At 41.8% G+C, this 27,837-nt stretch overlaps 1 protein-coding gene across 2 annotated transcripts; it reads left to right on the top strand.

Annotated features, from left to right (window-relative positions):
- The first annotated feature begins 230 nt into the window (after positions 1 to 230).
- Positions 231 to 27,665, top strand: LOC143289996 (uncharacterized). 2 transcript variants are annotated; one of them, XM_076599292.1, is made up of 10 exons: positions 231 to 373; positions 1,544 to 1,783; positions 4,191 to 4,307; positions 6,181 to 6,311; positions 6,888 to 7,021; positions 7,703 to 7,797; positions 9,386 to 9,567; positions 14,198 to 14,515; positions 18,011 to 18,240; positions 19,821 to 27,665. In XM_076599292.1, exons 2-10 carry the CDS (start codon positions 1,561 to 1,563, stop codon positions 20,002 to 20,004), a joined length of 1,614 nt encoding a protein of 537 aa, XP_076455407.1. In that variant the 5' UTR covers positions 231 to 373; positions 1,544 to 1,560; the 3' UTR covers positions 20,005 to 27,665. The 2 variants fall into 2 exon arrangements, with proteins under 2 accessions (XP_076455407.1, XP_076455408.1); XM_076599293.1 differs by having other exon boundaries at positions 4,194 to 4,307.
- Positions 27,666 to 27,837: the final 172 nt, after the last annotated feature.

Genomic DNA, 27,837 nt, shown 5'->3' on the forward strand with positions numbered 1-27,837 from the left:
ACAAAATTAGGATTGGCATACATGTAACATTTGCCAAAGTTATAAATGGATGAGAAGACAATATATTATCTGATTGCTTTCTTTATTTTTGTTTATTTTGTCACTTTTACTTTAACGTTTCATGCTTTCGGATAATGCAAAGATTCGTAAGCTCTTTTCAGAAAAATATATAAATTTCTTCAAATAAACAGGTTATGTCCCTTCCGATTGCCACTTCCATCTTCGGGAAATCCTCGTTGTATTGTTGGTCTGAGAGTGTGAGAGTGGTCGGCCAACTTCGGCTGGACCGTGGCGACTGGTGGGGGTTGACCTGCCCACTTTAGTTAGATGCTGTCTCATTAAACAAGGCCACAGACACTAACAACTCGATCAGGTATCAGTGTCTTTGCAAACGCAGCTCATCTGTAACATGTTTACAGATCTGCCACTTTGTTTGGTTTCAGTTTCAGTTTCAGTTTCAGTAGCTCAAGGAGGTGTCACTGCGTTCGGACAAATCCATATGCGCTACACCACATCTGCCAAGCAGATTCCTGACCAGCAGCGTAACCCAACGCGCTTAGTCAGGCCTTGAGAAAAAAAGAGAAGTAAATAAATAATAGATAAATACATAAAAAAAAGAACTACTACTACAAATAATAATATGTTTTGTTTGGTCTTTGTGAATGTGATACATGTACATTGGGATCAAGGTAGCAGGATGGTGAAGACGTTTATCAGTGCCCGTGAGTGTCTGGGTTCGAATCACGTTCTTGCCCCTTTTCCCAAGTTGACTGGAAAATGAAACTGAGCATCTTGTCATTGGGATGAAACGATAAATCGAAGTCCCAGCAGCAGCACCAAAAAAATCATAGCAACCAAAAAGTTGTTCCTTGGTAAGAATCTGTAAAAGAAATCCACTCTGATAGGCACACAAATAATTATATATTTATACAAGCACTCAAGGTCTGTCAAGCGCTTTGGGTTATGCTGCTGTCAGGTATCTGCCTAGCAGATGGTGTGTAGCGTACATATTTTTAGATTTGTCCGAACGCAGTGACGCTTCCTTGAGAAACTGAAACTATGAAAGTGATTGGTTTTAGATGTTTGGTTAAAAGATTTTGCTCGAAACGCTGATTACTTTGTGACTGCTTGCTGTCAAAATTTGAGATTGTGTGTATTGACTCAGTTGAGTCTTTGTAAAGTGACAGCACAAAATCTTGCCTTGCTGAGCTGCTCCAGTCCAGTCCACCTTTGGCCGTTTTGAAACCTGAATTTTTTGTCAAAGTGGTACATTCATTTTGTTACATTGTCACAGTATCAGAAGCAGCTTGCTGATTATTTATTTATTCAAAACAGAAAAGCAGTTCAGGCACCAGCAGTTTTATCTGTTGACATGGAACACTGGGGAAAAAACCAAATCAATGCCTAAATTATTTGGTGCTGGGATGTGTTTTTTCACACAGAAACTTGTTGGTGAAAGAGTTTTGAATTCTTTGTGTTTTTTCACACAGAAACTTGTTGGTGAAAGAGTTTTGAAATCTTTTTATCATGATTTGCTGCACAGTTCCGACCATCACCAAGATGTGGTTTTGCCAGCGGTGCACCTATCAGAACGCTCCAGCAGCCATGGAATGTGAGGTGTGCAGTCTGTCTCGCACCACCGCCACGGACCCTGCTGAGTGGTGGCAGTGTTCCCACTGCTGTCAGTTCAATGCCGCAGGCCTGAGGGCTTGCTCTGTGTGTGACCGCCCTGCAGGCAGTGGGAAAGGGGGCAGGGCGGAACATGCAGTGAACAGAACTGCAGGTATCCACTCTTTGATTGATTGATTGATTTCATTTAATTTTATATAATTATTTTTATTTTATTTTATTTTGTTAAAAAAAAATTGGGGGTGAGGGGGGTATTTTTTTTTAACTTTATTATATATTATTATTATTATTGAATTAAATTAAATTGATTAATTAATTAATTTATTATTATTTTTTTTTTTTTCTCAAGGCCTGACTAAGCCGTGTAAGCGCGTTGGGTTACGCTGCTGGTCACGCATCTGCTTGGCAGATGTGGTGTAGCGTATATGGATTTGACCAAGCGCAGTGACGCCTCCTTGAGCTACTGTTACTGAGGGAGGAGGGGGGGTTTCCTCTGAGTGAACTGCATGTTTGTAAAACCTTCTTCAGAAGTACTGAACTGTACAAGGTTTTTTGGGTTAAAGGATGAATGCTTTTAACATTTTTTTTCAATAATCTTTTTTCCCCCTTTTTTTTGTGGACAATCTACAAACTTAATTAAAATTGCTTTCAGACCAGCCGCCGTGGCGAAGTGGTTAGCGTCGCGGACTGACGGCTGGGAGGACGCGGGTTCGAATCCCAGCGGAGGTGGGTTTTTCGGCCCGTGGCCGGCTCCTACCCAGAGTTGAGTGTGCTGTGGGCTTAAATGGGGAGACTGGGACCACACAGTCGAGTGTCATCCACTTCAAGGATGCGTCTTTGGGTGTGTTGCTCTAATTACTTGACCAACACTGCAAGTGTCTGTATCTCTCGGGCCTGGTTAACGCCGGGATATCATTATGACAGGAAGCGTAGAGTACAGCCTTGTCACGCAGTCCCAAACCAAAATGGACCTCCATAGCAACATCGTCATCATCATCGTCATCCTCCTCCTCCTTCATCGTCATCAATATAAACAAAATAGTCTCAAAGTCTGTGGCCTTTCATGCCCTGCTCTCATGGTGACCTCAGTTTCGATACCCCTCCACTTCTGTGCTTGGGGTGAGTCCTGTCAATGTCGTCAGTATCGGCGGATTCGTCGGGGGCTGTTGTTTGAGGGACGTGGTGGCGGTCTCCACTCTGGGGGGGACGCTCACTCAGTCTGGCTCCGCGACTAAGCCATTATTGTCGTTAGTAGGGGGCTTAGTAGGTGGTGTCCTAAGTACGTAAAATCAGAACAGGCACCACTGAACACCACCGAAGTGACTCAGCAGCAGTGCAGGGTCTCCTCTGGTGTGTGGCCTCCAGGCGACCTAACATCGATGGTTCCCTGTGGACTGCCGACGCTGGAACTGCGACGGATGAACCCGGGTGTGGCCGTGTATGGGGCAATCTAAATGAGCGGCGTGGGAGTAATGCCACTGAAACGGTGCAGATGATGGGGCAGCAAAAAAAAAAAAAAAAAAAAAAAAAAAAAAAAAAATTGCTTTCAGAGGAAGAACAATATGGCTTTCTTCTTCTTCTTCTTCTGCGTTCACTCGTATGCACACGAGTGGGCTTTTACGTGTATGACCGTTTTTACCCCGCCATGTAGGCAGCCATACTCCGTTTTCGGGGGTGTGCATGCTGGGTATGTTCTTGTTTCCATAACCCACCGAACGCTGACATGGATTACAGGATCTTTAACGTGCGTATTTGATGTTCTGCTTGCATATACGCACGAAGGGGGTTCAGGCACTAGCAGGTCTGCACATATGTTGACCTGGGAGATCAGAAAAATCTCCACCCTTTACCCACCAGGCACCCTCACCGTGATTCGAACCCGGGACCCTCAGATTGACAGTCCAACGTTTTAACCACTCGGCTATTGCGCCGGTCAATATCGCTTTCAAATGCTGAGCTTGATGCATGCCAGTGGGAAAAAACAAAAGCAAAAAAAGAAAGAAAATTCATGTAGTTATATGGTGGTACATGTACATGCTTGTGTGCATGCGTGAGTGCACACATGTTTATGATACTCATATTGTAGCAACACTTAGCAGAAGGTATAATAGTATTAGTTATCTAATGAATGCAAGGGAGGAAGGTGGCAGAATGGTTTAAGACACTCAACTGCCAATATAGAGTCTGGAAGGGTGTTTGTTCAAATCCCACTCTTGCCCTTTCTCCCAAATTTGACTGGAAAATCAAACTGAGCGTCTTGTCATTTGGGTGAAACAATAAACTGAGGTCATATATGCAGCACACACGTGGCACACTGAAAAAGAACCCATGGCAACAAGAGAGTGTTGTCCTCTGGCGAAATTCTGTAGAAGATACCCACTCTGATTGGTACACAAATACAAGAGCTTGCACTCAAGGCCTGACTAAGCTCGTTGGGTTATGCTGCTGGTCACGCATCTGCCTAGCAGATGTGGTGTGGTGTATGTGGATTTGTCTGAACGCAGTGACGCCTCCTTGAGAAATTGAAACTGAAACTGAAACTGAATGAATGCTGGGTACAGCAGGACAAGGAGACCGTCCCGAAACTACACCTGGGCAATCAGCAAAAAGGTCCAAACCTCCTGATGGTACAGGCACCACTGGTAGTGGAGAGAACAGTTCTGGTGGTCAGGACTTGGGTAAATATGTGTGTGTGTGTGTGTGTGTGTGTGTGTGTGTAAATATGTTCACAGTTCACACACTTTTTTGAATAATCATTATCTATCTATTTAATTTTTATTTAATTTTATTTTTTTATTTTTTAGCACAGTAATTACTGTTGTTCTTTTTATGGAACTATTGGAAAAGAATTATGTTCATGCGAAACAAGCTCACATTTGCAAAGTCATAGATAGTTGTGCTCTTTGTCACACCAACACACACACACACATGAACACACACACACAAACACACACACACACACACACACATTTGTACATGTACACATGCATACACTCACATGTAAGCACATGCATTCATGCCTGCATGTACACGCACACATTCAAAGATCAGAGTCAGAGACATAGATACTCTTCTTCTTCATCTTCGTTTTTTTTCCCATTGAATTGAGAATGCTACTAAGTTGTCAGTGGTGAAATCTGGATCACTTGCTGTGAGGGATGGTTCATTGTGACTACTATGAGTGAGATGCCTGATGAATTGGCAGGTGGTAAAACGACAGTCATACCCAGCACAGCAAATAACTGTCTCTCATACATAGGATTCTTGAAACTGGGTGGCAGAATAGATAAGACGCTTGTACATCTACCGATACAATGTCCATGAGGGTCAGGGTGTAAATCCTGGTCTCACACTTTCTTCCTAGTTTGACTGGAAAATCAAACTGAGCATGTAACCATTTGAATGAGACAATAAACCAAAGTCTGTCGTGCAGCACACACTTGTTACACTGAAAAAACAACAACAAAAAAATGTGTTTTTTGCAGGCATAATTTTGTAGAACACATCAACTCTGATTGGTACACAAACTTCATTTTTTGCATGCACTCGAGGCTTGACTAAGCGTATTGGATTGTACTGCTGGTCAGGCATCTGCCTAGCAGAAGTGTTGTTGTGTATTATTTATGTATTTGTCCAAATGCAGTGATGCTGATGAAATAGGGTTCTTTTCTTTGCTTTCTTCTGTAGGGTTTTGTTTGGCATGTTAATGGAGACTGCTACTTCTTCTTCTTCTTCTTCTTCTGTATGGTTTTGTTTGGCATGTTAATGGAGACTGCTACTTCTTCTTCTTCTTCTTCTTCTGTATGGTTTTGTTTGGCATGTTAATGGAGACTGCTACTTCTTCTTCTTCTTCTGTATGGTTTTGTTTGGCATGTTAATGGAGACTGCTACTTCTTCTTCTTCTTCTTCTTCTTCTTCTTCTTCTTCTTCTTCATTCGTGGGCTGCAACTCCCACCTTCACTCGTATGTACACTAGTGGGCTTTTACGTGTATGACCGTTTTTATCCCGCCATACTCCGTTTTCGGGAGTGTGCATGCTGGGTATATTCTTGTTTCCATAACCCACCGAACGCTGACATGGATTACAGGATCTTTAACATGCGTATTTGATCTTCTGCTTGCGTACACACATGAAGGGGGTTCAGGCACTAGCAGGTCTGCACATACGTTGACCTGGGAGATCGTAAAAATCTCCACCCTTTACCCTCCAGGCGCCGTCACCGAGGTTCGAACCCCAGACCCATAGATTGAAAGTCCAATGTTTTAACCATTAGGTTATAGCGCCCGTCGTTCATGGAGACAACATGAACAAGAAACAGAAAGAGACCTGCGAGTTACAAAAATGCATGGTATGAGTTTTAGTTTCAATGACTGTGGAAAAGTGAAATTGCTTAGAGGAATGTCTGTACGTACAGCAGCCTGCATTTTGCAGTAATGGCTTGTCTGGATGGCAGTTAGATATTAACAAGTACAATTATGTTTAAAAACAAATGAAACATGGCTCAGTGATTTATTTGTTGTTTTTTTGTTTTGTTTGTTTTTATCATGCAGAGCAAGTGTGGGTGTGTCAAAAAAACCAAGAGTCTGGCATCTGCAATGCAAATAACAAAATGGACATGTATCGCTGTTCGCAGTGCGGAGAAGTGAAACCCTATCTGCCTCACTTGCTGAGCCTGTCGTGGGTGAGTCCCTCATGGCATGAACACACTTGTGAAAATCTTTTGTCTTTTTTTTGTGCTTGTTGCCTGCATACCTGTTGACTGACCTAAACAGTAGTAACCAACACTTGCATTTAAAAAAAAAAAATTATATAAAACTTTCATGCATACATGTACACACGCGCATACACACACATGCGCATGCATACACACACACACACACACACACACACACACACACGCAGACTGTATAAAGGTACAAAAGCACAGACATGACACGGAGACACACACACACACACACACACACACACACACACACACACAAAGCACTTGGTTTATTAAACTTAGTTAAAGCTCTGGAAAACATGAGGAGTGTACTATAGAAATTTTTCTTTTCTTCTTTTTTTAATTTTTTATTTATGGTTATTTTTAAGAAAAAAAAGAATTTTATTATTATTATTATTATTATTTTTATTTTATTTTATTATTATTATTTTTTTTGTAGATAGGCATCAGTTACCAACACACATCATCAGACAGAGGAAACAAATGTAGTGATGCAGGGACATTTCGAGTACAAAGGTCACAGTGTATTTTCAGGTATCCACAGGCTCCAGCAAGGATGACCCCAGTCGCACAAGACAGACAGACACGAGTAATTTGCTGCATGATGAAGGAGAACAACACATTGCACATGGTCTTGGCTTGCCCTCCCCGCCCCTGTCTGCTGACCAGTGAGTTGTCAGCTCTTGGTTAGCTTCCAATTCTTGATAACTCTCTCCAGATGACGAATGCGTGAGCAGTCCTACATAAAATGTATTCTGTTTCGGATGATGGAACGGAATAGCATTTTCCAAAAATAAAAATCCGTCACGCTCTGTACACATGATTTTGTGGTTTGCCAGAGTGTGCTATTCTGGGTCACTCCACAACCAAATGGTATGATAGGCCAGCCTGTCCTGTGTGGCCCATCTCGTACACACACTGACAAAGTCACTGACTGGTCGTCTGCTTGTGTGCCAGCCTGTTAGCAAAGCAGGTTCTTCTCAAATTGTTGTGGAGCGAACAAGGCAGCGACGGCAATGTTTTTGTGTTGCCAAAGTACTTGAAATGCTATAAACTGAAGGGTCGGACATTGAAGAGGTGGATGATGACAAAGAAGAAAGTGAATTAAGTGCAGAAAGCAAGCATGGGTATGGTGATTTGGGGTGAGAAATTGGCATTATTTTCATTATTTTCTACATAATGGTAAAATTGTAAAAATAAGATGAGAAATTCGATTTTTTTTATATGTAATAGCCCAACATATAGTAAACCAGTTCTGAAAGTTTCATTTTCTTACTTTATATTTTGTATTTTTCGTAATTTTTTCCCAAACCCTTACTGATACTGAAACTGAAACCTTCCATCTGCAGAATAGAGGAGACACGGCCAACAGCAAGCCGTGCAGAGGACACAGAGGAGGCAGTGTGTGCGCCTCTACAACGTCTGGGTCTGCAAGATGAAGAAGGTGAGTCTTCTGCTGGGTGGGGAGGACAGTTGCAGTGTGCAAACACGTTCTTCAGTCCTGCCCCCTCATGAAGGGGCTCAGAGACACCGTACGGCCGACACCAACCCTTCTTTAGCACACCAAGCTCTATGGCTCCAGACAGGACTTGGCGAGGACAGTGTCGTTCATCAGTCATTCAGCTGGACTGACACTGTGACGGGCGCAATAGCCGAGTGGTTAAAGCGTTGGACTGTCAGTCTGAGGGTCCCGGGTTCGAATCACGGTGACGGCGCCTGGAGGGTAAAGGGTGGAGATTTTTCTGATCTCCCAGGTCAACATATGTGCAGACCTGCTAGTGCCTGAACCCTCTTCGTGTGTATATGCAAGCAGAAGATCAAATACGCACGTTAAAGATCCTGTAATCCATGTCAGCGTTCGGTGGGTTATGGAAACAAGAACATACCCAGCATGCACACACCCGAAAACGGAGTATGGCTGCCTACATGGCGGGGTAAAGAACGGTCATACACGTAAAAGCCCACTCATGTGCATACGAGTGAACGCAGAAGAAGAAGAAGAAGACTGACACTGTGAAATGGTGAACAAGGAGAAGTATGCAAACAAACTGAATCTGTTTCAGTTGTCTGTGAGTCTGTATGTCTGTTTGTGCATGTCTGTGTGTGTGTCTGTCAGTGCTAAGCTTAAACAAATTCATTTTCTCTGGAAATACTGTTGTCAGTACCAAATTTAGCATTAACATAAAAGAGGTTTTTCAGCACATTCCAATTAAAGGGGTGCTTGTCTCTCTAATATCAGTTGATGTAAGGTTTTTTTCATTTACAAAGATTTTTGTTTAACTCACTCAGTACGGCCAGTCCTCTCTTCTCCTCTACACAGACCCCTCGGATGTCCAGTGGGTGTCTGAATGACCCAACCTTTAGCTTCCGTCGTCAAAATTGTGGTATTCGTTGTCAACATTCACCCCTTCAGTATAAGACTAAGAGCCTTCCGCTTGCAATATTTTGATGATGGTAATTGGGGTGAAACGCTGTTAACGTCGTCTCTTTCGCCGTTCGTATGGAGAGAGTAAACTCTTTCACCACCATAGGCGACCTTAGTGGATTGGACAGTGCACCTCCACCGGCGACTTTAGTCGACATGGAGGGATCATGTTAAAAGGACCGTTTTTCAGGTTGTAACAAGGCTTGACAGCTGCAGCCAGTTTTTCCCGACAATAGAACAATGACTAACCTTTGCTTGTCTGTCTGTCTGTCTGTCTATCTGTCTCTGTCTATCTAAACATCTAGCTAGCTAGCTATGAATGATTATGTTTATTATTGTTATTATTATTATTATTATCATTATTATTATTATTATTATTATTATTATTATATCATGATTACCATCATTATTATTATTATTATCATCATTATTGTTTTTAGTAGTAATATCATTATCATGATGATGATGATGATGATGATTATTATGATGTTATTATTATGATTATGATCATGATCATTATTATTATTATTATTATTATTATCAATGATAATATTATTATTATCATCAATATTATTGTTATCATTTTTATTTTCGTTATTATTGGCAGTACTGGAGTTCCCAGACAGTGAATGCCGCCTGGTGCTTGTGGGGAAGACAGGCAATGGTAAGAGCTCCACGGCCAACACAGTTGTGGGCCTTGATGAGCACTTCGAGGCCAGGCCTCAGTTCAGCTCCATCACCAAGAAGTGTCAGCGCCACAACCGTGTGCGCTTTGGCGTGCGTGTTGAGGTGAGGATATGACACAGCTATTTTGTATTTGTATTTCTTTTTATCACAACAGATTTCTCTGTGTGAAATTCGGGCTGCTCTCCCCAGGGAGAGCGCGTCGCTACACTTCAGCGCCACCTATTTTTTTGTATTTTTTCCTGCATGCAGTTTTATTTGTTTTTCCTATCAATGTGGATTTTTCTACAGAATTTTGCCAGGAACAACCCTTTTGTTGCCGTGGGTTCTTTTACGTGCACTAAGTGCATGCTGCACACGGGACCTCGGTTTATCGTCTCATCCGAATGACTAGCGTCCAGACCACCACTCAAGGTCTAGTGGAGGGGGAGAAAATATTGGCGGCTGAACCGTGATTCGAACCAGCGCGCTCAGATTCTCTCGCTTCCTAGGCAGACGCGTTACCTCTAGGCCATCACTCCACTTATGTGTGCTTTGGCATGTGTGTTGAGGTGAGGATATGACAAGGCTATGTGTGCTTTGGCGTGCGTGTTGAGGTGAGGATATGACACAGCTATGTGCGCTTTGACGTGCGTGTTGAGGTGAGTATATGACACAGCTATGTACGCTTAGGCGTGCGTGTTGAGGTGAGGATATGACAGTGCTATGTGTGCTTTGGTGTGCGTGTTGAGGTGAGGATATGACACAACTATGTGCACTTTGGCGTGCGTGTTGAGGTGAGGATATGACATTGCTATGTGTGCTTTGGCGTGCGTGTTGAGGTGAGGATATGACATTGCTATGTGTGCTTTGGATATGACATTGCTATGTGTGCTTTGGATATGACATTGCTATGTGTGCTTTGGCGTGCGTGTTGAGGTGAGGATATGACATTGCTATGTGTGCTTTGGCGTGCGTGTTGAGGTGAGGATATGACATTGCTATGTGTGCTTTGGCGTGCGTGTTGAGGTGAGAATATGACACAGCTATGCGTGCTTTGGCGTGCGTGTTGAGGTGAGGATATGACATAGCTATGTGTGCTTTGGCATGCGTGTTGAGGTGAGGATATGCCATTGCTATGTGTGCTTTGGCGTGTGTGTTGAGGTGAGGATATGACATTGCTATGTGTGCTTTGGCGTGCGTGTTGAGGTGAGGATATGACATAGCTATGTGTACTGTGGTGTTCGTGTTGAGGTGAGGATATGACACAGCTATGTGTACTGTGGTGTTCGTGTTGAGGTGAGGATATGACACAACTATGTGCACTTTGGCGTGCGTGTTGAGGTGAGGATATGACATTGCTATGTGTGTTTTGGCGTGCGTGTTGAGGTGAGGATATGACATTGCTATGTGTGCTTTGGCGTGCATGTTGAGGTGAGGATATGACATTGCTATGTGTGCTTTGGCGTGCGTGTTGAGGTGAGGATATGACATTGCTATGTGTGCTTTGGCGTGCGTGTTGAGGTGAGGATATGACATTGGTATGTGTGCTTTGGCGTGCGTGTTGAGGTGAGGATATGACATTGCTATGTGTGCTTTGGCGTGCGTGTTGAGGTGAGGATATGACATTGCTATGTGTGCTGTGGTGTGCGTGTTGAGGTGAGGATATGACATTGCTATGTGCACTTAGGCGTGTGTGTTGAGGTGAGGATATTACATGACTGTGCATGCTTTGGTGTGGGTGCAGAGATGCCAACAGTTACAATTTTGCCGTATTTTGTTGCGCTTGACCACAGTTCCAAAGTTATGCCAAGGTCAGAATTGCTTCGATGAGTAGATAGCATGGTCACATGCTTTCCAGTCGTAACATTACCCAGATGCTCTAGACCTATTGATCACTAGGCCAGGGCAGTCATTGCAAACCTTGGTCTCATTTGATGATGCTCAGCTAACTGCGTGTGTGTTTACATTGAAACAGCATTGAGTGGACCAGTCAGCTTAATTGTAGCATTACACCATGTTGCAGGTAGACCCAAGTGTTTGTATGCCTTGTAGATAAAATGTACGTTTGCTGACGTGGCTTGAAGTTGGAACGTTCCTACCAAATTCAAAATGTCCAACTAAGAAATTTCCTGATTGTTCCTACAGACACTTGGCAGGGGTTGGCATCTCAGTGGGTGTTGAGGTGAAGATACAACATAATTGTGTGCATTTTGATGTGGGTGTTGAGGTGAGGATACAACATAACTGTGTGCATTTTGATGTGCGTGTTGAGGTGAGGATACAGCATAACTGTGTGCATTTTGATGTGTGTGTTGAGGTGAGGATACATATATATATATATATATCTGTCTACCTATCTGTATCTCTCTCTCTCTCTCTCTCTATATATATATATATATTTTGGTGTCATATACTGTACCATGTCAAACTGATGCAAACTAGGCCTATTGGTTTGCTCTGCTTGGCCAAATTTCGCGCGGCTAACAGTGAAAAGACGGGCCCACCCGCTCTCAGCCAATCAAACGCCTCTAAAAACTATAAGCGCTTAATCATTCCTTTGGCCAAGGCTCTCCACGCCATCTTGTCAGGTTTACGCTCTGTCTCGTCTTACGCTTTTTTCGGCTATTCAGCGTATCCTTTTGGCCTTATGTATATATATATATATATCAGGGCTTCCGTTAATGCACATATGTGTGTCTCTGACTCTCCAAAATGAGAGAGGATGCACTACATTTTCAGCTGGGGAGTCCTTGGGATGCACTATAAAATGTGAACGAGCACGGTCAAACAACAGCGCTCGCTTCTTCTCATTTCACTCGTTTTCAGTTGGCATCTTTTTTTTTTTTTTTTTTTTTTTTTTTAAAGGAGAAATAAGTTCTGCAAATGTGCAGGGCTGTCTCAGCGTCCATGGAAGATTTTCATGTTTTTTTGTTTTTTTGTTTTGTTTTTTGTTTTTGTTTTTGTTTTTTTCTTTTTTTTTCTTTTTCTTTTTTTCGTTTTTGTTTTTTTGTGTTTTTTTTTTCCGTTTTTTTCCTTCTTTTTCTTCAATCATCATTTTTCTCCTTTTTTTCTGTTATCTTTTTTTTCCCTCTCTCTTCTTTATTTTCATTTCCTTTTTTTTCCATTTCCTTATAACAGATCTTCCCAATGGCATTATCCATCGTTTTCAATATCATGCAACACGAAAGAAGAAAAAACATAAACACACACACAATGACCCCGCACACAATTACAGTGTCTGAAAGAGAGAACTAGGCTCTCTCTCTCTCTCTCTCTGGAGGCACAATAACTATGCAAGAACAATATGTGTATGTTTGATGTGACCACCTGGTCACTCGTTTGGTTGGCATCTTATTTTCGCGAAATCGGCGACTGCTGCAAAATTCATTACTTTTGTCATATCTCCCTTCACAGAAATCTGTTGCCCATTTCCAGTATGCTCACAACTGGCTTGTCGAATATTCTGTAATTCAGTTCAAAATCAGAATGCCTCTGCTATTGTGGCTTGATGTTTGATTCTGATTCAGCCGACGTCCATCAGCCAGCATAAAAAGGGGATGAAAAAAAAAAGCCGCTCTTACCAACGTCCATGGGAGTAAAAATCAAATGGCTGCAGTACCATGAAGACGCACATATAATGAAGTGCAGAACCTGCGTGAAATTCGCAACCAGGTCATCATGCGACGGATGCGTTTGTGACAGGATCAACAAACTTTCAAAAATCGTCCTTGTACAGCTCTTCTTTTTCAGTGGTTCACTCCTCTCACTCAGTCATTGTGTGTGTGTGTGTGTGTGTGTGTGTGTGTGTGTGTGTGTGTATGTGTGTGTTTGTGTGTGTATGTGTATGTGTGTGTGTGTATGTGTGTGTATGTGTATGTGTGAGGGGTTTGAGGGGATGGTGTGTGTTTGTATGTGTTGTTGTCTTCAGTTTAACGTCTTTCCACTTGAAGTGATATTAGACAGGAAAAAAAACAACAAAAAACCCCACAAAAAACGTGGGGGTAGGGGCTGTGAGAGGGGGAGGGGTAAAAGTGTGTGTATGTTTGTATGTGTGTGTGTGTGTGTGCATCTTTCTCTCTCTCATGTGTGTGCATGTGTGCATCTCTCTCTCTCTGTCCCCCTCCCTCTCATGTGTGTGTGCATGTGTATCTCTCTATCTTTCTGTGTGTGTGTGCATGTGTATAGATCTCTCTCTCTCTCTGTGAGTAAGAGATTGTTTCAGTGAGTGTGTGCATGTGTATCTCTTTCACTCGTTCAGTGTGTGTTTGTGTATGCATGTGAACCGATTGTAAGGCAGTGTGTGATGTGTTTGGATGAAAGAATGGTTTCTTGTCCTGCGACTGGACTCTGTAGAACCACATGAGGACTCTCTAAGATGCCTGAGTGGGATATAATACAGGAAGATGAATAGATAGATGAATAGATAGATATATAAATATATTTTAATATTTGTAGATAGGTTTTTTTTTGTTGTTTTTTGCTGCCCCGTCATCTGCGCCATTTCAGTGACATTGCTCTCATGCCGCTTGTTCTGAGTCCCCTAAACACAGCCACCCCGGGGTTCGTCTGTCACACTCCCAGCATCGGCAGTCCACAGGGAACTAACGATGTCTGCACTGCTGTAGATATGATTTGTTCAAACGCGGCAACGCCTCCTCGAGCAACTGCAACTGAAACTGAACCGAACCGAACCGAACCGAACTGCACCTCACTGCGCTGACCTGACCCTACCTGCCGTTTTCCCCTGTTTCAGATCGTGGACACCCCGGGGCTTTTCGACACGGAGATGGACCAGGACGCCGTGGTGACGGAGGTGACCAAGTGCCTGGGGGTCCTGGCCCCGGGGCCCCACGCCATCCTGCTGGTCCTCCATGTGGGGGTTCGGTTCACGGCCGAGGAGAGCAGGGCGGTGGAGGAGGTGTACAAGATGTTTGGGGTGCAGCTGCTGCGCTTCCTCGTCATCGTCTTCACCCACGGGGACACGCTGGAGGGGTGCGGACAGGCCGAGCGGGAGGCCAGGCTTGGGGACATGCTCGAGGACGCTCCACAGAAGCTGAAGGAACTGGTCTCTGTGAGTTAAAGGAGCTGGTTTGTGGTTTCTGTGAGAGTTAAAGTGAGTTAAAGAGCCTGGTCTCTGTGAGTTAAAAAGTTAGTTTGTGGTTTCTGTGAGTTGAAGTTGAAGAGCTGGGGTTTTTGTTAGTTAAGATAGCTGGTTTCTGTGAGTTAAAAGGGCTGTGGTTTCTGTGAGTTAAAGTGAGTTAGAGAGCTGGTTTTTGTGAACTAAAGTGAGTTAAAGAGCTGGTTTCTGTGAGATAAAGTGAGTCAAAGAGCTGGTTTCTGTGAGTTAAAGAGCTGGTTTCTGTGAGTGGAACGTAATGAGCTTTGGTTTCTGTGAGATAAAGTGAGCTGGTTGCTATGAGTTTAAGTTAAAGAGCTTGTTTCTGTGAGTTAAAGAACTGGTTTCTGTGAGTTGAACTTAAAGAGTTCTGGTTTCTGTGAGTTAAAGTTAAAGAGCTCTGATTTCTGTGAGTTAAAGGGAGCTGTTTCCAGTGCGTTAAAGTTAAAGAGCTCTGGTTTCTGTGAGTTAAAGGGAGCTGTTTCCAGTGAGTTAAAGTTAAAGAGCTCTGGTTTCTGTGAGTTAAAGGGAGCTGTTTCCAGTGAGTTAAAGTTAAAGAGCTCTGGTTTCTGTGAGTTAAAGGGAGCTGGTTTCTGTGAGTTAAAGTTAAAGAACTGGTTTCTATGAGTTAAAGGGAGCTGGTTTCTGTGAGTTAAAGTTAAAGAGCTCTGGTTTCTGTGAGTTAAAGAGCTCTGGTTTCTGTGAGTTAAAGAGTTTTCTGTGAGTTAACCCCTAGGCTGCCTATATGACGAGATAACTCATCAGCGCAAGCATGTACGCTTCACTGCCACAATGACGAGATAACTCATTATCGAAATATTCTGACTTTTCCCTTGTTTATATTGAGTTCATTGACAAAAATACTGGTAGCTTTAGCTTGGGGAATCTTTCTAGATTCTGTTCGTAGCTAGAAACCCCATCAATGTCATGAGGCAGTCCTTTATTTGAACGTTTCGGTTGGGTTACTGCTGCAGTGTTTGCCTGGCTCCTCTCCTCGCTCGCTCAACAAAATGTCAGACAAAATGTTCAAGACATGCGATCGTTGTGCACTAAATCAACCAAGATAGCTTTCTTTAGCTGATGCTCAGAAAGAATCGGAGCGTAGTTTTGAAGGAGAAGACAGTGATGAACATTCATAGGACGATTTGATAGAAAATAAAGGGAGCAATCAAGAGACTGGCCAAGACACGACTATCAGTGAGTGATGCCGGCTGTTCAGCTGTAGCAGACGACAGAAAGTGACCAGATTATTAGTAGGACACAGTGTTGGCGATTTTCTTGGCACTCAGCCAGCGTGGTCTGATGAGAACTGGAAGTGACCATGTGAGAGGGTGAAGAGGAGAGGGGTGGAGACCGAGGGGGCGTGGCTCCATAAATTATTATCACTTGGAGAAGTAACAATGCATTGTGTATCTCTCTCTTTAAAAAAAAAAAAAAAAAAAAAAAAAAAAATTTTGGTTGTTCTAGTATAATTTGTGTGTGCAGATATTATCCATTTGTCCAGAAAATATGATATTTTAGTGTAAATTACCTGACTAATGTTTGTAATGAACAAGTTGAAAATGTGACAAAAAACAAAACACTGATTTCAAAGCATCAGCATGTCACTGAACATATATAGAATGGGAAAACATCATGTGTTTTGTATTCTTTTTTCATTTAGCTTTCAGAAAATATATACTTTCATGGGTCTTTCTCCAATAACAAAGAGCACAGAATTTTTTGAAACTGTGTACCTGTTTTTTCGTGGAAAAAAACCCTGGCAAATAGATTTCACTTCAATCTTATTTTCCTGGCAGTGAAAGGGTTAAAGAGCTGGATTCCATGAGTTGAACTTAAAGAGCTCTTATTTCTGTGAGTTAAAGAGAACTGGTTTCTGCGAGTTGAAGGGAGCTGGTTTCTGTGAGTGAAAGTAAAATAGCTGTGGTTTCTGTGAGTTGAAGGGAGCTGGTTTCTGTGAGTTAAAGTAAAATAGCTGTGGTTTTTGTGAGTTGAAGGGAGCTGGTTTCTGTGAGTTAAAGTAAAATAGCTGTGGTTTTTGCGAGTTGAAGGGAGCTGGTTTCTGTGAGTTAAAGTAAAATAGCTGTGGTTTTTGTGAGTTGAAGGGAGCTGGTTTCTGTGAGTTAAAGTAAAATAGCTGTGGTTTTTGTGAGTTGAAGGGAGCTGGTTTCTGTGAGTTGAAGGGAGCTGGTTTCTGTGAGTTGAAGTAAAATAGCTCTGGTTTCTGTGAGTTGAAGGGAGCTGGTTTCTGTGAGGTAAGAAGTTGCTGTGATTAGTTCTTCCACCCTCTCTGTCTGTGATAATTGGTGGGTTGAGAGAAGAATGGGACTGTCTCAGTATGAATGCATGGTGTGTGTGTGTGTGTGTGTGTGTGTGTGTGTGTGTGTCTGTGTGTATCTGTGTGTGTGTCTGTGAGCTGTTTATTTTGTGATGCATTTAATTTTTAACAAATGAATGTTATAGAATGTAGTTGCATCAATGTATGCATGTGTAATTGTATTTGTAAACACTGGGCTCTCCGAAGATAGGGCATCCAAATATTCATTCTTATTCTTATTCTTATTCTTACTGGAGCCCATACATGAACTCCCTTGTTTAAAAAAAAAAAAGCAAAAAAAAAAGCAGTTTGCATATAATTAGGCTTCATTTTTTAAATTTTTTTGTGCCCATCCCAGAGGCACAATATTGTTTTAAACAAGATGACTGGAAAGAACTGAATTTTCCCTATTTTTATGCCTAATTTGATGTCAACTGACAAAGTATTTGCAGAGAAAATGTCAGTGTTAAAGTTTACCACGGCCACACAGACACACACAAACACACACACACACACACACAGACACACACACACACACACACACACACACACACAGACAACCGAACACCGGGTTAAAACATAGACTCACTTTATTTACACAAGTGAGTAAAAAAAATCACTCGAGTAACCCCCTCACCTCATGAGACCACAAACAAATGGTTATGGCAAATAAAAAAAAAAAAAGAAAAAAAAAATTCTGCTTATGATGCGGCGACTCTGCGGTTAACCTATCAGGTGTCATGACAAGGGTTTGAACCCAGGACTCTCAGAATGATACTCCAGTGATTTAACCACTTGTCTTCAACCGCTTGGCTGTTGTGCCCAACAGTTGTTTGGTCTTTGTTTTTTATCTTTGTGTGTGTGTGTGTGTGTGTGTGTGTGTTCATGAGTGTTAATAAAACACAGTGAAAATAGTGAACATATCTTAAAACATAAACAGCCCCCCCCAAAAAAGTAATTCCATTGGAACTGTTTACAAAAATATCTATCTGTCTACCTATCTATCTATCTATCTATCTATCTATCTGTCTGTCTGTCTGTCGATCTGTCTGTCTGTATGTATTTCTCTCTCTCTCTCTCTACACACACACAAACACACACACATACAGTTTTTTTTGTTTTTTTTTCTACAGCAAGCCAATCACCGTTACGTGGTGTTCAACAACAAAGCGTCTGCAGCGTCCAAAAATGAACAAGTGAAACAGCTCCTGACGACTGTGGGGAAGCTGCTGAAAGTGAATGGCGGTCGACCTTTCAGCAGCGACCTGCTGAAGACGGTGGAGCGCTGCATGAAGGGGAGAGAAGAGGAACTGGAGAAGAAGCACGGAGGACAGAGACCGAGGAAGGCATCGTCAGCAGTAGGGTAAGTTAACTCTCTCCATACGAACGGCGAAAGAGACAACGTTAACAGCGTTTCACCCCAATTACCATCAACAAAATATTGCAAGCAGAAGGCTCTTATACTGAAGAGGTGAATGTTGACAAAGAATACCACAATTCTGACGACGGAAGCTAAAGGTTGTGTCATTCAGACACCCACTGGACATCCGAGGGGTCTGTGTAGAGGAGAAGAGAGGACTGGCCGTACTGAGTGAGTTAAAGTCAGTCTCCCCCTGAACATTCCCTGCCTGGGGTGAGTCCAGAGATGCCAACTGTTACGATTTTGCAGTATTATGTTTCCCTTGATTGCAGTATGTTCCGACGTTAAGCCAACATCAAAATTGTTAAGACGAATTCATTTTCGATTACAATTGTTGAGTTCATTTTCAGTTACAAAGCATGATCACATGCCTTCCTGTGGTAACATTACCCAGATGCTCTAGGCATATCGATCACGAGGCCAGGGCGGTCACTACTTGGTCTCACGTGATGATGCTCAGCTAATCGCATTTGTGTTTACATTGAAACAGCATGGAGTGGACCAGTCAGCTTAATATTACCAGTTGCAGGTAGGCGCAAGTGTTTGTATGCCTTGTAGATAAAATGTACATTTGCTGATGTGGCTCAAAGTCTTGAGTGTTTCTACCATATTCAGAATGTTCCTACCAACTTTCCTGATTGTTCCTACAAACACTTGACAGGGGGTTGGCATCTCTGTGAGTCCTGTCATGGTTTTGGGTGTCCCTAGATTTCAGTCTTCCCCTGCAAAGTTGTTGCTTGGGATGAGTCCTGTCAAGGCCTTTGGTGTCACCAGATTTCACTCCCGCCAAGGTCTTCGCTTTCACCAGATTTTAGTCTCGCCCTGCAAATTCTCATGCTTAGTCCTGTCAAGATATTCAGTGTTGCCAGATTCATAGGAGACTGTGGTTGGAGGGACGTGGTGGTGGTCTTCCGCTCTTGGAGGACACTTACTCTGGTTCTGTGATAAAGCGATTATTATCATCAGTAGGGGGCTTAGTAGGTGGTGTTTTTGAGTATGTAAAATAAGAACAGGCACTACTGAACACCACCGAAGTGACTCGGCCAAAGTGCAGGGTCTTCTCTGATATGTGGCCTCCTGGTGACCTGATGTTGATAGTTCCCTGAATAATAGGTCTATCATTATTGGGCTCAAGACTGAAATGGTTTGTTGTTTTCTTGAAATACATGGACAGGTATTTGAAAGTAAAGCTAAAGTGTGAAGATGTACCACAGAGTAGGCAGAAGCTTTAATCCCTTTGTTTATTTTGCTTTTGCTGGGGATATTTGAATTGAACCTGGTAGTTCATGATTTGATTTGTTATCAAGGGAGCACACACACACACACACACACACACACACACACACACACACACACACACACAATTACCCTGCACCCCCCCATGCCCCCCCCCCCCCCACACACACACACACATCCCCCCCCCTCTCCTCCACGCACTCATTTCTAGGCTACGTATTGCAGCTTCCATGGCACACGGTCTGCACGGTCCACAAACGAAATGATGGTGGTGGCTTGTGTTGCAGGGACCACAGATATTTCTACCGGGACATGGCCCGGGAGGAGGTGGTGCAGGAGAAGCCCTTACTGGAGCGCCTCAAGACGCATGTGCTCACGGTCCTGGTGTCAGTCCTGGAGCTGCTGGGGAGTATCCTTGTGACAGTTTTGGTCAAGAAAGCGACAGGGGGCAGTAACTGCACGCTGCAGTGATGAGCTGTTGACCTTGTTGACCTGTTGCAGTGAGCACGTCGTCGGGTTTCTATCGAGCGCTGGTCAGGCTTCTGCTTAGCAGGTGTGGTGTAGCATGTGTGTGTGTGTGTGTGTGTGTGTGTGTGTGTGGATTTGTCCGAACGTAGTGACGCCTCCTTGAGTGGCTGAACTGAACTGAACTGAACTGTTGCTGACCTGCACATAATAAAGGGGGAAAAAAACCAAGAGAGAAAAAAAAAAGAGCGTTATCATTATTTGGCTTTGTCTTTAAAAATACTCTTTAATGATCACTGAAAATTAGAATGTATGGAGTATATTGCGTTATCATTATTGGCTTTGTCTTCCTTTACTCTAGCCATCTCCAAAAATAGAATAGAATAGAATATTTCTTTATTACCAAACGTACCGGGGTCACAAGGAATATTGGGGGGGATAGTACATAACAAGATACGACCACAAATCGAAAATCATACACAAACACAGATACAGTAGAAATTAGGATACATACAAGTGCATATCAATATAAAAACTTGTGCATACGCACACACGCACACACACACACACACACACGCACACACACACATGCACGGACGCACGCACACACGCACACACACGTTTGAACAAAAGCTGCATATTACATGTGGATGGGGCTGATGACTAGATCTTTCGGTAGATGGTTGTTGGTTGCACAATTCTATTGATCACACTGGATTTGTTTGAGAGACAGGGCGTTGACTGCTTTGGGGAAAAAGCTACTGGCGAAGCGATTGGTTTTTGTCCTTATACATCTGTACCGTCGACCAGAGGGGAGCATCTCAAAAATCCCAAAACCTGGATGTGATTCATCCCAAAAAGTGGGATATCGGGTATTTGCAGATTCAGTTTTTCAGTTTTGAGATGTTGAAACTTGCTTACAGATTCATGAACGCTACACCACATCTGTTGAAAAAAAAGAGAGAGAGAGAGAGAGAGAGAGAGCCAATGCCTGATCTTTGCAATACCTAACACGCTTGGTCAGGCCCTTGAGTCTTGCATATTTGCAGACAAAGCCAGTATAGTTATGGAGCCGATATGATTTTTCCCAGTGTTAACTTTCACACAAAGTTAAAGGCCATTATTGTTGTTGTTCTGGTATTGGGTATTGTTCAGAGTGCTTGACACAGAATGTGAGATTCATGGTCTTGGGCAAAGAGGTGAAGGACCTTTTTTCTGTTAAAAAGAAAAAAGAAAAGAAAAAAAAAGTTGGAATATTTATCTGCAACGGTGAAAGTGGGTGTGGTGAATGTTTGTGTATTTGCAACCTCAGTTTTGAGGTGTATACAATGAATTCAGCAGATCTGCTGCATATATGTCTGTGCAGTGTTGAAATATGTATGATTGTGGAAAGTAAAACCCTGTTGTTGTTGTCATTGATCTTCTTGATGATGTCTGCAGTTGTTGAATTTTACTCTGGTGTGTGTGTGTGTGTGCTTGTGTGTGTGTATGCGTGCTTGTGTGTGTGTGTGTGTGTGTGTGTGTGGTTGGTAGGTTAGTTGGTTGGTTATCTGATATGATTAATTGCTTACTTGATTATTTGATTGATTCATACATGTATGAATAATGATTTAAAAAAAAAAAAGAAGAGAATATTGATCAACCACATGAATGTGGTTTCCTCTTCATTCATGATTGATTTATGTTACCGGTTTTTTTTTTTGTTTTTGGTGGTGGTTTTTTTTTTACACATGTTCACAGCCGTTGTGGGTTTTTTTTTGTTTTTTTTTGTTTGTTTTGTTTTTATAGATCAGTAATATGTTCGTATGTTTCTTCTGTCAAAAGCAGCAAGAAGGGTGGTATATTTAACTCAGGGTAATACCTTCCCTGTATTTTTTTTTTCTTTATGATTCATTGTTTTTTAAACTAACTCGTGTTTTTTCATCCATTGTTTAAAACTCATTGATGTAATAAGTTTTTCTGTTCTCTGTAAAAAGTGTGTATTTATCTGTCTATGTATCTACCTATCAGTCTGTGTATCTGTCTGTCTGTGTATATGTCTATCTATCTATTTGTCTGTCTGTCTATCTATCTATGTATCTGTCTGTGTGTCTGTCTGTGTCTGTCTGTCTATCTATTTGTCTGTCTGTCTATCTCTGTCTCTGCTTTCATTTTATTAAATATTGTGTAGTGTAGACCCTATTCAGGGCGGGGACTGGATGTAAAAAAGCACACCAGTGCTTATCTATTATCCTTGAAATAAAGAATTTGTCTTGTCTTGTCTTGTCTCTCTAGAAGAGATACATGTGACACTGCAGTTGTGGTGATACAGTGCCTTCACAGTTGTCACTAAAGAAAATATAATGATTAATCTATTGTGGTGTTTCTTATTTGGAAACAGTGTTACTTAAAATGCGTGTTATTTTATTTCATTTTATTTGACACTGATGTGTGTAATAAATCAACCTGTGTGTTATTACATTCATGTTTTTATTGATCTTGGATACTTTTGACCATTTGGACTTTTGGTTGTGTCATTGTGATGTATTCATGTGTGTATCAGACTCGGCTGTGGGGTTAGGGAGTGTGCAGTGTGACACGCCTTTGGATGCACACATATTTTCCATTTGGATCAGTAGATATGTATTGGAGTGTATCAGCTTCTTTTTAAAATGAGCTATTTGATGTGCTGTTGACTGTGGACTTTGGGAGTGTGTTGTGTGAGTGACAAGGCTGAAGCGTCTGGATGCACACAAATTTTCCAGTTGGAAAAGATGTTTTTTTTATAAGTTATTTGGTGTACTGATAGTTCTTTTTCTTCTTCTGCTTAATGTGTTTCTATGGACACAATGAAGCAATGTCTTGTGATGTTGAATGCAAAGTTATAGATATATACCACATAGTCCACAGAGCTGTAACACTGAAGTTAGAACTTAAGTAATATGAACTAAATCGCCATGTTAATAACCAGTTTATGATAGTATGTTTTATAGTTTTTTTGTGATCCCCCACCCCCACCCCCCTTTACCCCCCCTCCCCCCCAAACGGGTCATTGGTGGGAAAAGGAAAGGGAGAAAACTCATCCCAAGTGGGTTGATAATGCTCCAGTTTTGATTGAAGATGCAGATCTCATGAAGGTAGCATCCCTTCTCAAGCAGTAGTTCTGTTGCCGAGAGAAAGAGAGAGAGAGAGAGAGAGAGAGAGAGAATTCAACATTGAAACATGGAATCTAAATGAGATCATGAAGAGGCATTGAACTCCAGACTTTTAACACTTTTTGAGGTCAGCTGTCTTCCATTTACTGAGGGAAATATGCAGCGTCAGTACCATGTACACTAAAACTACTGCAGCTTCTCTCTTTATGCATGAAATTACAGTGACTGGTGCATAGGAAGTCTTCCTTTCACATAAAAAGTAAAACGAAAGGACTCACATTGTGAGTTGTTGAGTATTCATTGAAAATATTACATGTTTATGATATTTTGCGAATATTTCTGCAAACAAACTCACAAGCACTCGACATAGAAACAAACAAAAAATAGGAGCAGTAAGCCTCTTGTTTCCTCTTCATCGCTGCCCACATCATTCACAATAACCTCAAGCACCTCAAGTGCTGACAAACGTTTGAAAATATTGTGAGATAGAAACCGTTGTGGCATCACTGTTTTGTTGAAGAATGGTTTGATTTCTCAGGAGAAAAAACAATTTTGCGAGAACTGTGCAATGGGAAATAAATCTTTTTGTTATTAACGTTCATCGGGCAGATCAACAACAACCAGTGGTTCTCCCCCTTCTCAGATAGGTACAAATGTTTGATGAAATACCTCTGTTGATCTACAAATGTTTGATGAAATACCTCTGTTGATCTACAAATGTTTGATGAAATTCCTTTGTTGATCTACAAATGTTTGATGAAATACCTCTGTTGATCTACAAATGTTTGATGAAATTCCTCTGTTGATCTACAAATGTTTGATGAAATACCTGTGTTGATCTGACAGAGAAAGGTGTTACAGATGTCTCTTGAGGACTATGTAAATTTAACAGAAGATGAGGTCAAGGGGCAAACTATTATACAGTCATGTATATTAGTGGAGTGATGGCCTAGAGGTAACATGTCCATCTAGGAAGCCAGAGAATCTGAGCGTGCTGGTTCGAATCATGGCTCAGCCGCCAATATTTTCTCCCGTCCGCTAGACCTTGAGTGGTGGTCTGGATGCTAGTCATTCAGATGAGGCAATAAAACGAGGTCCCGTGTGCAGCATGCACTTAGCGCACGTAAAAGAACCCACGGCAACAAAAGGGTTGTTCCTGGCAAAATTCTGTAGAAAATCCACTTTGATAGGAAAAACAAATAAAACTGCACGCACGGAAAAATACAAAAAAAAAAAAAAAAAAAAGGTGGTGCTGTAGTATAGCGACGTGCTCTCCCTGGGGAGAGCAGCCCAAATTTCACACAGAGAAATCTGTTGTGATAAAAAGAAATACAAATACAAATAATGATTGACATAAGCTTACAGTTGGGCGAACAGCAAAGTAAGAGCTGTATCAGTGTATGATCATTGGTTTCTTCATTGCAGTGGGAAGTCGTTTACAGCTTAGTCTTTTGTGGACTATGACTCTCAAACTAGGAGGCAAAATTGCACTAGCTGTTAGTGCAGCAGCCTTGGGGGGCTAGTTGGCCTTAAGGAACCATCCCAATGCCAACTGTCCTAAAACCCTCTTGGCCGAGAGAGTGGGGGGATGTAACTTGGGCAAGACACTCTCCACTATAATCAAATTCTAGCCCAGATAGTCGGGACAGCAGTTACTGCCTCCTCTGTTGTCCTGATGGTCATATAGTCGACACATACAATTAAAATTTATTTAACGCTTTTCACTCCTTTTGATGGACAAAATGAATGCACACTGTTTCAAGGCAGTGCTGACTCACTTTCCATCATCAGTTAGCTGTCAGGGGTGTGCGTGCATTTTGAGATGTGAATGGGAGGCGAGTCACACCATCACTACAGCATGCAGTAGCCATTCTTTGCATTCAACATGTCGGTGTGTGTTTGTTGATAATTTTTGTTTGTTTATTTGTTTGTTTGTAATCCTCCATACCACATAAGGGTGACATTTTTCTTCTTCTTTTTTTCTTTTGTTTTATCTTGTGTTATCCAAAGAAACTTTGTCTTGATTATTGTGGTACAGAGAAACAAGGTACAGAAAGTTTACATTGGTGATATGCTGATTTTTTGGTTTTGTTTTTTGTAAGGACATTTTTTTTATATATATAAAAATACTGTTCTAATTTTTACTTATTTTCTTTATTATCTTTTCATTATTATTATTATTATTATTGTTGTTGTTATCATTTTCAGTTCATTGATTCTTATGAAGACAAGAGCAAAGAAATAAAATGAGACATGCAGCATGTTTCTTTTCTAGCAGTAATGATGATGATATTTCAGACCTGAACATATTGTGAAAATGAATAAGCACCTGGAAAACTTAGATATTTAACAATGACTTCAAGGTTGGGTTGTTTTTTTTTGTTGTTTTTTTTTGTATGGCAGTGAACTTTGATATTATAAATCATTTTGTTCAGTTTTGATTGAATTGTGATGATTTGGTCAGCATATTTATTTTTACACTTTCAGTCTTTTAGGACTGGTGTAAAATATTTTGTGTTTCTGTGGGTTTTTTTTCTGTATGTCTCTTTGCATTTGTCTCTGTTGGTGTTCATATAGGGCCAGGATGTATTTTACAAAAAGGCATTTTATGATTATTTTTGGTGATATGATTTTGTCCAACCAAGCATGATTTACCCATTTTTTAATCATTTTTTTGTTGTTTATCATTGAAGAAAAAAAAAGCCAACAACTTTATATGTGTATGATGGAAGAGACAGGATTGAAGAAAAAAGAAAAGAAAATGTGAGTGTGTATAGCTCTAACTGACAATGCCTTTTGCACTGAATGATTTTGTTCACTTTTTTTTTCATGGATATTTCACTTATTTTTTGGTCGCACAGAAATTCTGTTTTTCCTTCACAATCCAGATTTTGAGAGTCCAGTTCCTAAGAGAATAAGTTACTGCCCATTGATGGAGAAGTTGGTTGATCTGTGCTGAGTTTGGAATGTTTCTCTAAAGCCAGCAGTCAAGGAGCAAGTGGTAAGCGGCGTAACAGTTGAGTGGTTAAAGCGTAGAGTATTCAGTCCGAGGTTCCCGGGTTTGAATCTAGGTAATGGCGCCTGGTGGGTAAAGAAAGGGTGGAGATCTTTTTGCCGATATCTCAGGTTAACGCACATGCAGCCTTGATAGTTCTTGAACCCCTTTCGTGTGTATATGCATGCTGAAGATCTAATATGCATGTTCACCTTCACCCTTCACCTATCCCGTAGTCTTGTGGACCGTTGGGGCGCCACAGGTGATCTGGCAACCAGCATCCTCCACTCCTCTTGGTTTTCTGACCTCCTGATTGTATCGCTCAACCTCAAGCCCGTCCATTCTGGGATGTTGTCCTCCCATCTCTTCCTCTGTCTGCCTCTCCTTCTCACCCCTTGCACTGTGCCCTGCAGGAATGTCTTGGCAAGCCCTGATGATCTCATGACATGCATGTTAAAGATCCTGTAATCCATGTCAGTGTTCCCTGGGTCATGGAAATGAGAACATACACAGCATGCACACCCCTGAAAACAAAGCATGGCAGGGGAAAAAGTCATACACTGTGCTCAGTTTGGAATGTTTCTCCACAGCTAAATCCTTCTTTTTCATTTGTGGGCTGCAACTCCCACATTCACTCGTATGTACATGTGTGGGCTTTTGAGTATATGACCGCTTTTACCCTGCCATGTAGGCAGCCATACTATGTTTTCGGGGGTGTGCATGTGGGGTATATTCGTGTTTCCGTAACCCACCAAACGCTGACATGGATTACATGATCTTTAACATGCGTGTATGCACACAAAAGTGAGTTCAGGCACAAGCAGGTCAGCAAGTATGTTGACCTGGGAGATCGGAAGAATCTCCACCCTTTACCCATCAGGCGCTGTTACGGAGATTCGAACCCAGGACTCTCAGATTGAAAGTCCAACGCTTTAACCACTCGGATATTGTGCCTGTCAGACAGATAAACTCTTGACAGAAACAGCTGTTCCTTGCTGTGTTGTGCTGTGCTGTGCACACCAAGCCCGTTCAGATCAATGATTGGCTGACAGAGAGATGACCTTTTTACACACACTTCTCCCTTCCCTTTCCTCGCTTCTCCCCCCTGGCCTTTAACTCTCTCCATACGAACGGTGAAAGAGACGACGTTAACAGTGTTTCATCCCAATTATCATCATCAAAATATTGCAAGCGGAACGCTCTTATACTGAAGAGGTGAATGTTGACAAAGAATACCACAGTTCTGATGACGGAAGCTAAAGGTTGGGTCATTCAGACACCCACTGGACATCTGAGGGGTCTGTGTAGAGGAGAAGAGAGGACTGGCCGTACTGAGTGAGTTAAAGGTTGAAAAAAGTTAACAAAGGCACATATTGTTGCTGTTGTTGTTATTGTTATTATTATTATTTAGGAAACATATATATATATATATATTTTTAGGAATGGATATGGCTCTATATTATGAACTAATAAGCATTTGCCTAATGGTGTTTGCCTGTTTGCCATTTCCATTGTATTGCCAAATAAATTTAATCTTGATTTGCTCAATCTTTTTTGAAAAGTCTGTGTCTGTGGAAACAGCCTGAATTCTAATTTTACATTGATGTATGCCCTTATGCACACACACACACACACACACACACACACAATATTTGTTATGTTGAATATAATTCTCTCTCAACACACACACACACACACACACAGAGTACT

Source organism: Babylonia areolata, chromosome 14 (assembly GCF_041734735.1).
Source record: "Babylonia areolata isolate BAREFJ2019XMU chromosome 14, ASM4173473v1, whole genome shotgun sequence".
Taxonomy (NCBI): domain Eukaryota; kingdom Metazoa; phylum Mollusca; class Gastropoda; order Neogastropoda; family Buccinidae; genus Babylonia; species Babylonia areolata.